At 45.6% G+C, this 13,975-nt stretch overlaps 1 protein-coding gene across 1 annotated transcript in view; it reads right to left on the reverse strand.

The window, feature by feature from the left end:
* Positions 1-13,975, reverse strand: part of PIP5K1C (phosphatidylinositol-4-phosphate 5-kinase type 1 gamma) — an 84,969-nt gene that overhangs the window by 7,369 nt on the left and 63,625 nt on the right. Inside the window, exons 10-17 of the mRNA XM_025208334.1 lie at positions 12,929-13,012; positions 12,321-12,369; positions 10,188-10,272; positions 8,916-9,077; positions 7,780-7,921; positions 7,466-7,498; positions 3,822-3,923; positions 3,275-3,407 (exon numbers count right to left, since the gene is read on the reverse strand). Coding sequence (XP_025064119.1) covers positions 3,275-3,407; positions 3,822-3,923; positions 7,466-7,498; positions 7,780-7,921; positions 8,916-9,077; positions 10,188-10,272; positions 12,321-12,369; positions 12,929-13,012 — 790 coding nt within the window. The remainder of the gene's footprint in view (positions 1-3,274; positions 3,408-3,821; positions 3,924-7,465; positions 7,499-7,779; positions 7,922-8,915; positions 9,078-10,187; positions 10,273-12,320; positions 12,370-12,928; positions 13,013-13,975) is intronic.

The following is a 13,975-nucleotide window of genomic DNA, read 5'->3' on the forward strand; positions in this document are numbered from 1 at the left end:
CGCAAAGGGGCCGGGGGAGGAGGTTTTAGGCCCGGGGGGGGGGGGGGTCCACATGCTGAATTCCATCAATAATTGCAGGCTGTGAGAACAAAGAGCAGCCAGGAGGGGGTAAAAAGTCCTGTGCTACAAGCCCAGGAACACTCCCGCATACTGCACCAAACCCACCTTACTCCACAGCCTCTTTCAACCCTGACTGATATTTACTGCTCTGGTTGAACCATGTAGCCACCTCCCTCAGCCTTTTGAAAGCACTAGGTGCACATGGAAAGAGGCAGTGACTAAAACCACGATCTTTGTTGGGTGGAGAGGAAGAAGTAGCATTTGATGCCTAGCCTTTGGTGCCAAGGCTTCCTAATGTGATGATGAATAGGAGCAAAATGGGCTCAAGTAAGAGTAGCAATTCTTGCTCTTACACGTAGGTCTGCTCTTACTCCTCTCCACTGCCCCTCACGCAACAGCTCACAATACTCAGTCTGCACCTTGCCGTATCCTCATCCAGACTGCTTCATGTGCCCCACACTCCTCCCTTTCCTGGTTCCAGGCAGAGGAATGGGGTGGGTATGCCACATAACCTACCAATCATGGACGATTCGAAGGTGCACAAAGGTGCAGCGACTAGCCTAATCAGAGTGAGCTGTGGTGGAACCTAGACTGGAGTCCCAGACCCCTGGTAGCTGCTACTGCACAAAGCTACTGCTCTGCTTCCTTTTGGAGGCAGAAGGGCATATTCATTCTGCAGACAACTTTCAGCAGAGGGGAAAAGGTAGCACTGGATGAGGAGTGGGGGCCAGGAGGGACCACAAACAAGAGGCCACTTTCTAGGAAGAAGCAGCCCTCCCATCCACCTGCTGATTCTTAGAAGGTCCTTAAACATTAGCAGCTGACTAGCATCCTAGATGCCAGCATCCTATAGCCTAAAAAGTCACATTTACTGGACTTTTCTCTAAGCAGTGTTCCTTCAGAATCCAGTCCTGGCAATTCAGGAGTATGTGCCCAGAGCTAAACAAATACTGAAGCACATCTTAGCTAATGTCATGTGCTGCCAAACCTGCTAGCAGTAAAGAGTTAAATAACAGGCTGAATTTTACCAAGAGCTTTGTAGCTACCATTGAGAAAAAGTGGTGGAAAAAGGAGGAAATGGGAAGAAACATGAGATCCTGCATTCAAGTCCATTCCCAAGGTTTCATCCAGTAGCTTCAAGGAACAGCTGTAGAGAATCCATTAAACAGGGACTTTATGGCCATGAAGCCTGTCCCTGTTGGGCCTGAATTGCAGTCCAGAATTCCCACCAAGCAAAGCCACCTGTGGAGCAGCCATGGAGATGGAACCAGTAGGAATTAGCTTGAACCCCAGTGTTTCAAAGCCACAGCTTGGCTCCCTTTGTGCACTAGCACGTTCACTTACAGTCCCAGAGGAAAACGAGGCAGCTCGGAGTCTGTGCTGGCGGGGAGAGTAAATCCAGTACCTCCCATCTGTGAACTGGATGGCACCAGGGCAAGTGAGATGAGAAAGGAAACAAAGGATGAATGAAAGAAAGGATGAAAGAAAAAGTAACAGAGGGAAAGGGCATCTCCAGACCTGAATGGATTAAATGGAGGGAAAGCCGTGCACAGAACCAGTATTGCCCCCTGGGCCCAGCCATGCTGATCTGCACCTTTATTCCCCTCCAGACTAGTGTGGGGATAAAGTGCATCCCCCCCACCACTTGTTGTCTTAAGCATTTAAAAGCAGATGTTTAGAGGCAAATATCTGGTACCTTGGGACTCCCTACCAATTCTCCTCTGGTCTCAGCATCCTTTCACCGACTATCCCAAAATGCACCCATTACCGAGCACCTGCAGTCCTGAGCTACAACATGCTCAGCTGCCAAGTCACCCAAGTTGCCACTGAAGCAGTTTTCCTAGGAGAGTGTCAGTGGGAACTAAAAGCAACTTTTCCCTTCAGTTAAGGTGAACACTGCACAACACACCACACACATTTGGAACTAAAGCACCTCAATGAGAGATGAAGTTAGGCTATTTGTGCACACTGCAAACAATCGATTAATTCCCCAGAAACTTAGTGAAATACATATGATCGGGGGGGAAGAGGGAGGAGGGGCGAACCCTGCTACAAGTCACTTCCTAATAAAGTGGACAGCATCTGAAGGAACTCACACTCAATTGTCACTCACAGGCAAACAGAGCAGCAAGGGTTAGAAAAAACTGCATTTTGAACAACATGCATCAAAATCCAAAAAGGTAATCTTTTAAAACCGAGCCGATTCCTTCTGCAACTCCCTTGAGCAAAGTTACTTGGCAATGAATGAGCAGTTCTGCAGAAGAGTCACATGAGTACAAGGAAAGACAAATGTTGCTCTCGTTGCAGTGATCTGTTTGTACTGAAGTGTCAAATCAGGGGGCATAGGTCTACATACAGCTGCAGCCAGCAGGGTTGTAGTAGGGATGTTTAAGTTCATAGTCTTTAAGGAAGGGATCCCTAGACATGGCTAGTGTCAATGCAAGGAGGAAGGTGAGGCAGTGATGCTGCAGACCACACAGGCTGCCTCGGGTCCTCTCTGCTGACCTCTGACAGTCCAGAGAAGCAGCTCTGTGCTATTAAAAAAAACTCTAGTCTCCAGAAGGTGCTCAATCATTGTGAGAGATGACAGAGAAATCCAGCGCAAAGCTACACAACACTCTTGATGCTAATCCAGTAACCATGTCACTTACTCCCCAATTTAGTACTAAACATCCACTGTAGCATCTAACGCGTTTGCCTGCAGGGGAGGGAAAAACTGAGTTCATCACAAATCTCCGAGGTGAGCTGGCACAGCAACATCCTCAGTTGTGTCTCCAGGACACAAGAAGGATATAATCTAAATCTTAGTATTTTCAAGCAGTGTGACTATCACAAGATTCCCAAATATGACAGTTTGATCTATTTAAGCCCTTCTATGACTTGTGCATATATAGGTAGCAAAACTATAAAAGGAACAAGGTGAAGAGACACAACTATGGAGAACATTTAAGACAGCAGTAACATTCATCCCTCTGCCAGAGTTCATGTTATTACTTAAAGGTTTAATCCAGAGATAACAGGATTAAAAACCTTTCTAACTAACCAACGAGTGACTGTTAGCTAGTTAAATGTTTCTGATCTATAACATATGGATTACCCAAATCAGATATTTTTCTTCACTTTACTGTTCTGGTCATTCAAACCTAGTTACAGGCTTGCCTGAACATGAAGCTCGCATTTTTAAAACACAGACTATGTAGCTTAAGTATCTTACAAAGTATATGTCTGTGACTGGCACATCATCTTCATCCGAAGCCTGGCTGGCTGGTTCTGAGGCCTGACTGGCCGTTTCCACCTCTATTGTAGCCGTGGATGTTACAATGGCACAGGCTAAAGAAGCTGCCTCCCTGAAAAAGAACAAAGAAAAGAAGACAATCTGTCTTAATTAAAAAGGGACAAAGTGGAAAACACCCAATATATTAGAGGAGCTAAAAAAGGTTCAGCTGAAAATCCCGAAGTCATGGTCACATGATACAGACCAATGCTGTTCCATTGATCTAGCTGGGTAAGGAATTAAACTATTAGTGAAATGTGTCATGACTCATGAAGAACGTTTGTCCCCATGCATCTCAAAACTGAAATGAAAAACCAGCACTCCTGCCCGCCACCACCTGGCTCCAAGTGCCACAACTATCCACCACCCAGGTGGGCAGCTCTGAAGCAGCCCATGTCAGAGGACTATATGCTGGAATCAGCATTTCCTCATGACCAACAACAATGGAAGCCTCCAAAGACCCATTTACTTCCCTGTATCCATTTACCCTTTATCTTCTTCCGGAGCCACAATCTCAACGTCACACTTTGTCTCTAGTTCTACATTTATCTGCTGGAGCTCTTCTTCAACCCGATCTTCCTCATGTGACCTGCAAAGGCAAGGGGAAGAGAACCCATCTGCTCATTTCCACATTGTGTATGTTTACAGTGATATTTAGGGTCAAGTTTTCAATCATCCACAACCAGCCTGAGCCATATAAGCTGTCCTTCCCTGTGTATCACACACCAGTTACAAACAAATGCCACAATTGTCCCAGGATAAATTATTTTATCCTCAGACAAAGTGCAATTGTTCAGACATCCATCTCCACTGTTCCAGGATACACCCTAAAAAGATTTATGGGATAAGAGGTACTAACAGTTTATCCTGGGCCATTGCAAAGAGCATCTGAAGGGTTATCCCAAGATTGCATCAATGGCAGAAGAGTGGCAGTGCATTCAGCCACTCACTAAACCCTGATTAGAAGGGCAATGTGTGTACATGCCAATCCTGGGACATTTCTGTTCCAGGACAAGCACAGGCACACCTCGTTCAGGGACAAATGCAACATCTGTTCCTAGTGGCCATCACCAAAAGCTGTCCATGGTGTGCTTGTTTTTTGAGCATACCACTGAGAGGTACCCCATGTTGCTTTGCACAGTCTGCTTAAGAATTAGTCCATGGATGACTCGTCTCTTCCTGTGTTGCTTCTACTTCTGCAGGCACCAGAACAAGGAAGCAGGATGCAGCAAGGCCTCAAGCAGCATTGTGTGATTACCCAAGGCAGCATCCTGTGTTTGAGGACTGCAGCACCCAGACAAGTTCTACAAACACTGCAGAAAGAGGAGGGCTAGGAGCTGAATGCAGGATGGTCAGCCTCATGCCCAGAAGTTCAACAGCTTCCAGGCTTAACTGGACTGCTACTAGAAGTCAAGTTTAGAAATTGACTGTATAGCTGGATGGGCTTGAGGATGATCTTACAGTCAGCCCTAACTGTTGGTGTAGACGGAGCCTATTATTTTCTCCTCCGTTCCAGTGTTCAGTCTTCAATACCCAATCATAGGTCAGACTAATCAGAGCCTCACACGCTGCAGTCGGCAGCACAACTTAGTGGATCTGGTCTGGCCTTGGTACAGGCACCTAGCAGCTTGTTGCAAAAGTAATAGCTTGTGACCATCCACCTGCAGTACTGCTGATAACAGATATTTGACTACCTCAGCTTTTGCAATCAGAAACAGGAGTCAGGATCTCCCTAGTGGTTGATCTTTTTAGACAGTTTTTGACACCCTAACTTCCCAGATCAAGGAGTCAGGCTTTTCCAAGTTTTATTTTCCAAGAAGTTGAGAGGTAGATAAAAGAGAACAGAAGCAGCAAGACTAGCTGGATCAGGCCAGCTGACAACATGAAAACCTGTACTTCATCCCATTTTCCTGTTGGCTGGGTGACAGACGGAAGCTGTTTGCCACAGGAGAAGGAAGCAGAGAATAGCTAGCCCATGGGAAGCACCTGGCTAGCTCTTCACTTTTAGCGCTTCAGGCTGGCCAAAGCCCTTTGGCCTTTGTGGTTCCTGATTTGCCAACACTGTTTAAGTATTAAAGGGTTAACATATGCTTTAGTCTAGACTATAAATGCCTACCCCAGGGAGAGCCACATAACTTGTGGATTTGTCTTCAGTTTAATATTTCATAGTACTCAAGTCATTGTCTACTTGAGCAAGACTTACAGAATAGCTAATTTGTTTTATGGCCCTCATGGGAAGGAACTGGCAATGTCTGCTAAGTAATGGACACGAGTGGGAGAAAAGTTGCATTTAATGCCCTGGATTTGCTAGAGGTACCAAGAGATGATACCATGACGGTTCCTGGTGCTTCCCTTGACAGTGCTTGTGTCAAGCTCAGATATAATACAGCATGAGCGCACTTTTTAGGAAGTGGAGGCTGCAGAGCCAGCAGATGGAGCTCTCACACAGTTCTACTGGATCATCAACTCAGCAGCTGGGCTTTGCTGTTTCTTGCAGTGGCGCGTTAAAAAAAACCCCAAAACCAGGGAATTCTGCATAAGATTATAGTAATTCAGAGGTATGACACTACAGAATCATAGAAAATCAGTGTTGGAAGGGACATGAGGAGGTCATCTTGTCCAACCCCCTGCTCAAAGCAAGACTATGGGGATCTGAACAAACTAGATAAGTTCCCTTTCATGTGCTAAGGTATGTAATTTCACTGAAATTCATGCATTAATAACTTGGTATTTGCAGCCTCTTTTCACCAGAAACGTAAACATGCTCTGTACAAGGACACTGTACTTTGACTCCCTTATGATAACGCACACAGGCATCAGCACTACAGGGGCAAACAGACCCCAAAATTAAGGCCCACAGTTTCAAACGCTGTCTGATCCAGCTACAGGTGTCTGAATTCGGTGGGGGAAGGTGGCAGGGGCATTTTGCACCTGGAAAGTAACCGCCCTCCCCTCCCCAAGAGGAGCTGGAGTGCTCAAATACATCCATTCATGCCAGCTGCTATTGTGGGTCCACAACACTCTTCTGTACGAGGCCCTGGCATCTAGCAAACCAGCACCCAAAATGAACCTGCATAGTTATATGGACAACATTCAAGAGCTTTTGTCATTCCTAATAAATCTGAGAAACGATTGTTAAAATGTTATGTCAGGACCTTGCCCAACTTGATTATTAGAGACCAGGGTAAGACCCTGAGCAGTTTATCCTATATTACCTACCGTAGGGTTCTCAGTCTCCTACAAAGCCAGCCCACCAGAGACAGGATAAGGAAGCAGATGGATCTTTGACCTGGCCCCCATCCCCATCTGATAATTCCTGTATAGCGCTGTGCAGGCAAACACTGAAGCCCCCCACAGCAGAAGCCGCATTTGAAAACTGACCTTTGACTTAGCCAAGTAAGTTGGGGGCAGAGCCAGTACCAGAACAGATTTTTGACTCCAATTCAGTGTGATCAATGTTACTGCCACAAGTAATTCTGTACAGTTGCATGACGTTAACATCAGATCCAAGTAAAGATAAATACATAATAAAAGGTTCTTTGCTCCATGTTGCCATGAGCTCTAGGCCTTTTATATTTTTTCCAGTGACATTTAGCATAACTTCTGCAGGTGCCAAGAGCAAATATTACCCACAATGAACTTGAGCAGAAGATTTTAAGAAAAGAATCACTCGATATATCTGCATAGCATCCACCACCACTCTATCTAAGGCAACAGACTGCTCGTAAGAGAGATGTGCCAGCTTGTAAGACAGTGTGACTGAGTAGCTAGGCACTGGATGAGGACTCTGGATATCTGGTTTCTATCCCTGGCTCTGCCACTGGGTGACCTGGGACAAGTCATTTCACTCACTACCTTAGTTTCTCATTTGTAAACTGAAGGCATTTTAAGATGTTTTAGTTAAAGATGCTCTACGTAATGATTCTTAATTTAGGTCACGGGGAGAAATTCACCCCTAAGCAGGGTAGGAGGGAAGGGAAAAAGGGGGCACTTCCATTTGAGCCTACAATGGGGGGGGGGCAGGAATCGCTTCTTAATTAGTGTTTGGCCATGTTTACTTGCCATGGACAATTGGGTGGGATATCTGCACACCAATTCCCAGAGCACATGGGGAGATCCGGCACATCTTACCTGCCATCCTGCCCTGAGGAGTGCGTGCGCCTCCTGTGGAGACAGATCACAACACAGATTTACCTGACTGGGTGGTAAGAAGAATCTGTCCTCCTCCCTACCCCAAGGGGGATGCTCTATTTAACAGCTGACACTTCTGCCAGCAATAATTAATCCCATCAAAGCCATGTCTGCTTGCTCCCAGAAGAGGTTCAATTAAAATCAGCATTAGCATTCTATGGCACAGCATAGGGAAGTCTGCCAAGGTTCTTAGTGCAAAAGCTAACTAAAGCCAGTCAGCCCTAGGATAACCAGGTTAAGAATGCTGGCCTTACCTGTACCTGGGCTGGTCAGAGGTCTCAGAGGGAGACCGCTCAGGAACAGAGAGAGAAGTTGAAGAGAGCGTTGTTGCTATGGAGGCTGTGGTAGCTTCTTCAAATGAAGGAGGAGTGCAGGGAAGCAGGTCTGGCCTGCCTGCTAGGCCCCCAACCAAGGGGAAGAAGAAGAAAGAGAAAGTCTGAATGAGTTAAAAGCAAACACCACTTGGATATTTCCAACCAGTTCCATGTCACTCTGTTGTACCACCACTGGGATCTACACTCTCACCGGCATTAAACAAATCTTAAACAATATGCACAGGAAGAGTCTGATGGAATTCACAAATCACGCTAGCAATGCTATCCTGAACAGCTCTGACAACGAACATCTCTCCCAACACACAAAACCAGTATGAAATGCTTTGTGCAAGAGTTTAAACTTCACTGGAACCCAAACTGGATTAAAACTCAGACTGTCAGAGATAAAAATCCAAGTGTCCCAAGAGATGAACTGTGTCAAGGTTTCACACAACTACACTATAAAGATATAATACACTTATGAGCCTGAGCTGCCACTGCCTTTGACCATGCTGATCTCATAATAGCATGTATGCAAGTGATGACAAACAATCAGCGCCATCTTTCTCCTGGCAAAGGTAAGGTCTGGTCCATTATAGCTGTACCTGAACACCAACGGATTTATCTTCCATATCCCCAAGTCTCTTCCTGCAAACAGTACGCAGTTCAAGAAGCCAACTGAACTGTTAATGAACCGATGCCAAATGGCAATAATCAACTTGCAGCAGGGATACGAGTGACCATTTTTGCTGTAGATCCCATTTGGTGGTGGCTCCCTCTACAAGCAGAGCAGGGACTCCACCCTCCTCAAAGCCAGTCCTTCAGGTTGATCATCCAATATACTAGTTGCTAATACTGACAAGGCAATATCTGTCTTACCTTCCCCCCTGTCTTGGTTAAGTTTAGCACCTGCAAAGCACAGCAAGAAATGGAAAGCTGTTGTCAAGGGAAACTTGCATATGGTGCACACTGGGGGAACTGAACAAGTTGAGGGGAGGATGCTAAGAAACAGCTACGCAGAGCTAGGGGAGAAAGGGGAACCACACAGCTGCCCACCACCAACCCAAAATCACTACCTTCATCATCTAGAGTAGGGTAACTTCTGGCAGCACGTAGATCATACTGGGCGTCATCCTTTTCCGAGGGGAGCTGGCTAGCTGAAAATGCAGCTGTTGGACCAGGCGTCCTGACAGCTAACAAGGCACTACGTCCTTTCTTAGACGGGGATGATTTTAGAGCTAGAGTGGGAAGAATTAACAAACTGAAATTGCTGTGTCCACCAATGAACCCAACACAAAAGGAACCTTCTTTTTGATAAAGGGAAGATCCCTTAACCCTCAGACAAACTCCCACACAGAGACAGAAGGACTCCTTCCCATGAAGGCCTAGCTTTGGGATGTTGAACCTGATTGTCTAAAGAGCTTCCAGCTCTGAATCAGGACACTGAGGTCCAGCTAGAAAGCTAAGGCAGCTCCGTGGGCTCTATCATTTCCTAGCCTAGGCCTGAATTGTAATGGAGAGAGCCCAGTTCCTTGACAGAGTTAAGTCATGTAGGGAAGGGTGACAAGAGAAACACAAGGTCCTCTTAGCAAGTGTTCATCAGCTACACCTTCACACTGGATCTCTGGATGGTAGCATTTTAGGACATTTACATATGCCTGCTCTAAAGAATCATCTGTGATGACAAAAAAAGAACCAAAAGAGCTGTGTAACCTCAGTAATACCACACAACTGTGACACCTTAGAGCAGTGTTGCCAACTGGTAGCCCATGGGCTGCATGTGGCCCATGAGGGGTTAAACTGCAGCCCCCTCCAGGGTCTGTTGGCACAGATGCTGGAGCCCCCATGTTGGCGTAGCTCTAGAACCCAGGGGGGTGACGCTGCTGCTCCACGCCTTTGCCCACTGCTTAATTCAAGATCTTTGGCTGTCACTGGCAACTCAAACTGGCAGCAGGAAAAAGAGCAGGCAGTGGTAGCATTCACCCCCTAGCTTCTGTAGCTGTGCTGACAGGCTCCTGCCCCACTGCCAGAGGTGGGTCATTTAGCTTGCAAGAAGCACTGTGGTCTGGATCCAGTTCAGAGCCAAATAAATTGGACAACTCTGGCAGAGTATAGGTCCTTCTGGTAAAACTCATCTAATCTCACCATAAAACTGTTTTCTAAAATGGAAGGGGTGACTGGGGAAGTCAACAGTCCTCTGCCTTTTGTGAACAGAGCAACAAGGGTACTTCTTCTACATGACAGTTTGCAAAGGAAGTGGCAAGACTGGGAAACATTGGTGTCCCTCCCCCACATCTTGAGAAAGATTGTAGCTGGAGCCCCAAGGCAGTGAATCTATGGGAACTTACAGGAATTCTTTCGAAACACTGTGTTGGTCATGAATTTGAAAAATCTCTCTGCATAAAAGCTGGGTCTGTGTACTGATACAGTGTCCTAGAAAAAAGGAGAAGTGTTCACAGTTATGCTTAAAAACCATGCCAAAGTAAGGAATTATTAGTATGGCCAATCAGGATTTTGTTTTTTATTTCATCATTTAGCACTGATAAGTGCCCTAAAATGGAAAGCCTTCACTGAAATGATCTGATTAATGCTATAAATAAGCTTGGAGCACTGCCTTTACTTTGATTGCATTTTGATTTTGTTCTTGTTATAATTTCATGCTAGGTTTTGATAATTTTGCTGCTTAGAGGGTACCTAGATTTTTGGAGGAAGCAATAGCCTGATGATATGAATAAAGCCAGAGGCAATCTCATGCAGTTGTTGAAGTTTAAAGCACACCTGGATACAGCAGATTTTGATGTGGTCACAAAATTTAGCAACAGAGCATCAATGCACTTTAATTGTTCTAAGTATCTCATTTCATGAGCTAAGGCTGAAGCTCTCTCTCTCAGAGCTCTGATGTTCCATTCTGTTACCATGTCTCTGGAGCTCCATAAACTGTGTTTGCCTTGACCTTTAATAGGAGATTTACACAAAAGTTAGGATGCGTTTCTGAAGAACCAGTAGTTTCACACCTGAAGTCAACCTTCTGTAGCAGCACAACCGGCTGCAGCAACAAAGAACGAGATGGCAGGAAAAACAAATGGAAGAGGCTAGTTTAGCAAATAATATAGTGGAGCTGAAACAATCACCACCAAGGGACCAAACCCCAAGACCTGTACCATATACAAGGGTACATATTGTGTGTGTGTGTGTGTGGGGGGGGGTTATGCACACAGCATATACATATATAGGTTACATAGAAAATGAGGGTTGGAAGGGACCTCAGGAGGTCACATCTAGTCCAACCCCTACTCAAAAGTGGGACCATCCCCAAATAGATCGTTCCAGCCAGAGCTTTGTCTAGCTAGGTTTTGAAAACCTCCAAGGATGGAGATTGCACCACCTCTCTGGGTAACATGTTCTATTGCTTCACCACCCTCCTAGTGAGACAGTTTTTCCTGATATCCAATCTAAACCTCCTTGCTCCAACTTAAGCCCGTTGCTTCTTGTTCTGTCATCTGCCACCACTGAGAACAGTCCAGCTCCATCCTCTCTGCAACCACCCTGAAGCGAGTTGAAGTTTGCTATCAGATTCCCACCCCCCCAGTCTTCTCTTCTATAGACTAAATAAGCCCAGTTCTCTCAGCCTCTCCTCATATGTCATGTGCCCCAGCCCCCTAACCATTTTCATTGCCTTCCGCTGGACCCTCTCCAACTTGTCCACATGCCTTCTACAGTGGGGGGCCCAAAACTGGACACAATACTCCATATGTAGCCTCACCAATGCAGAACAGAGAAGAATAATCACTTCCCTCAATCTGCTGGCAACTAATACAGCAAGTATGCTGCCAGGCGTCTTGGCAACAAGGGCATACTGTTGACTCAAATCCAGCTTATTGTCCACTGCAACCCCCAGGTCCTTTTTCTGCAGAGCTGCTGCTTAGCCAGTTGGTCCCAAGCCTGTACCGGTGCGTGGGATTCTTCCATCTTAAAGACTTTGCACTTGTCCTTGTTGAACCTCATAAGATGCGTTTTGGCTCAATCCTCCAATTTGTCTAGGTTATCACATTAGGGCCTACCCTCCAGTTTGATGTCATCTGCAAACCTGCAGAGTGTGCACTCCATCCCATCTTCCAGATTGTTAATGAAGTTATGCAATATTTTATTATATTTAAAATATATATATTTTATATATTAGATAGTTTATCCAACACAATATCCTTTACACACACACAATAGTGCAGTGGAAAAAGATGGTGAAGGACAAGCTTGGTGTATTACAGCTAAAACATTGGCGTGGTGTGATCTAAGGGAATTACTACTTTGATAGATGTTTAGGAGTGAAAAGTTACTCCTTTCCATTGTTTTCAAAACTGTATCAGATAATGCACTACAAATAGCATGGACTAGAACATCATAAATAAAAGCAGTGCATAGAATCCTACAGTCAGCTAGCTAAGAGCAATTCTTGCTCAAGATTTTGAGCACTGAACACTTACCCCATCATGGACAAGGGCCTTCCAGGTGTGTTCTAGCTTCTTGATGAACCTAATTTAAATAAAAAGGGTGGGGGCAGAAAGAGAATTGGATAAATGTGTTCCCTCCCCTTCCTGCCAAACCATCCTTCACACTGCCCTACAGCAGAGGCCTTAGTGAACTTTTCTTGTTCTCAGAATGCAACCTGCCTCCAGGCAAGACAGCAAGGCTGATGCCTCTTAAGCAAAGGTTTAGGTCTTTGTAGCTGGAAGGTCAGGATGGCCTGGAACTGCTGGAGGTGGGAGAAGGGGAAGGGGGTGAAGCTGAAGACTTCTGCTTCCTTGCAGAATAACAAAGTACTCTGTTGGAGTGATTTTTCCTATCCTCTGCCACAGAAATAGGAAATTTCCTTAAAAGATTCATTAAACATTAAGAAAATGGATTCAACACCACAGGCTGTTACAGGACTTTGGATGTTACAACTTTCAGCGATGCACTGGACCCGAGTCAGACTGGGATACTCAATGTCAGGGCCCTTCACTTCAGAAGGGAGGGTTTTACGATTTTTCCAAATAGTATTACAAGGTGACTTAACAAAGCTCAGGAGCAGAGCATGATTAAACCACCTTACCTGTATGACTGAAGGATATCTATTATTCCTACATGCAGCAGAAGGCGCTCTCCTTTGCCATTCACAGCTGGGATTCCTCCCATTCTGAAGGGTAAAGAAAACAATGTTAGCACCTATGTAGGAAAGAGCCATATTGTCCTTGGAGACATGCTTTACTTGGGACAGCAAAGCCAGATATCCACATTAAAAGGGGGTGGGGGTCTAATATTCAGCTTTTCAAGAATATTCAATAAGTTTTCATTCATCGCCTGTGAAGTGATGCACTTTGTCCAGATCTATGGCAAGTTTCATACTGCACTTCATTCTGTTATTATGTGCACGTGGCTGTGAACATTATATAAGTGTCTTTTTTGGGGGAGGAAGGGGAGGGGGGTTAGGGTGTGCTTTATAGTGTCAGATGTAATCTTCTCCCTGGGCCAGTCATGGAGTTCTGGTCTTACAATGGGAAAAGGGGTCATACTCAAAAGGGAAGTCCAGGGAAAAGGGAGGAGATACTGCACTGTGAATGCCATCCTTTCAAACATGTTAATTTAAGAACCTCCTGCTCAACTCTTGTGGCTGTACCCTGTCCCAACCAGGTCTTTCCCCAATAGCTCCTCAAGCTTACAGACACCCAAGCCCAGAAAGATAGCAGTAAAGATGCCCTAGGACTCTCTGCCGTCACTCTCAAGACCTTGGTCATTTATATGATTAAAGTAGCTATAGGGGAACCCCAGAGTGGTCTCATTTCTCCACTTCTGAACATAGAACATACTTGGGAATGGCCCAGCCAGGACGCTCTGGTGGCACTTCAAGGAAGTGGTAACCTACAAATATCCCCCACTCCCCAATATACATCCTACCTCCTGCCACACACACACAGGCTGCTGCCTGCACCAAGGAGTAAAATGAGTATTAGCAGAGCCCTTTGCAAGCATTGAACTGTGAGGGCCAAACTACCCTCAGACAAAGATTCACAATTCCTGAAGGAAGTCAGTGGGAACCGAGGGCAGAAACTGAACCTATATCTTTAAGCACAAGTGATTCCCCCCCCCCCCCCCCCCCCCC

The sequence above is a fragment of the Alligator sinensis genome, unplaced genomic scaffold (genome assembly GCF_000455745.1).
Source record: "Alligator sinensis unplaced genomic scaffold, ASM45574v1 scaffold103_1, whole genome shotgun sequence".
NCBI classification, from domain to species: Eukaryota; Metazoa; Chordata; order Crocodylia; family Alligatoridae; genus Alligator; species Alligator sinensis.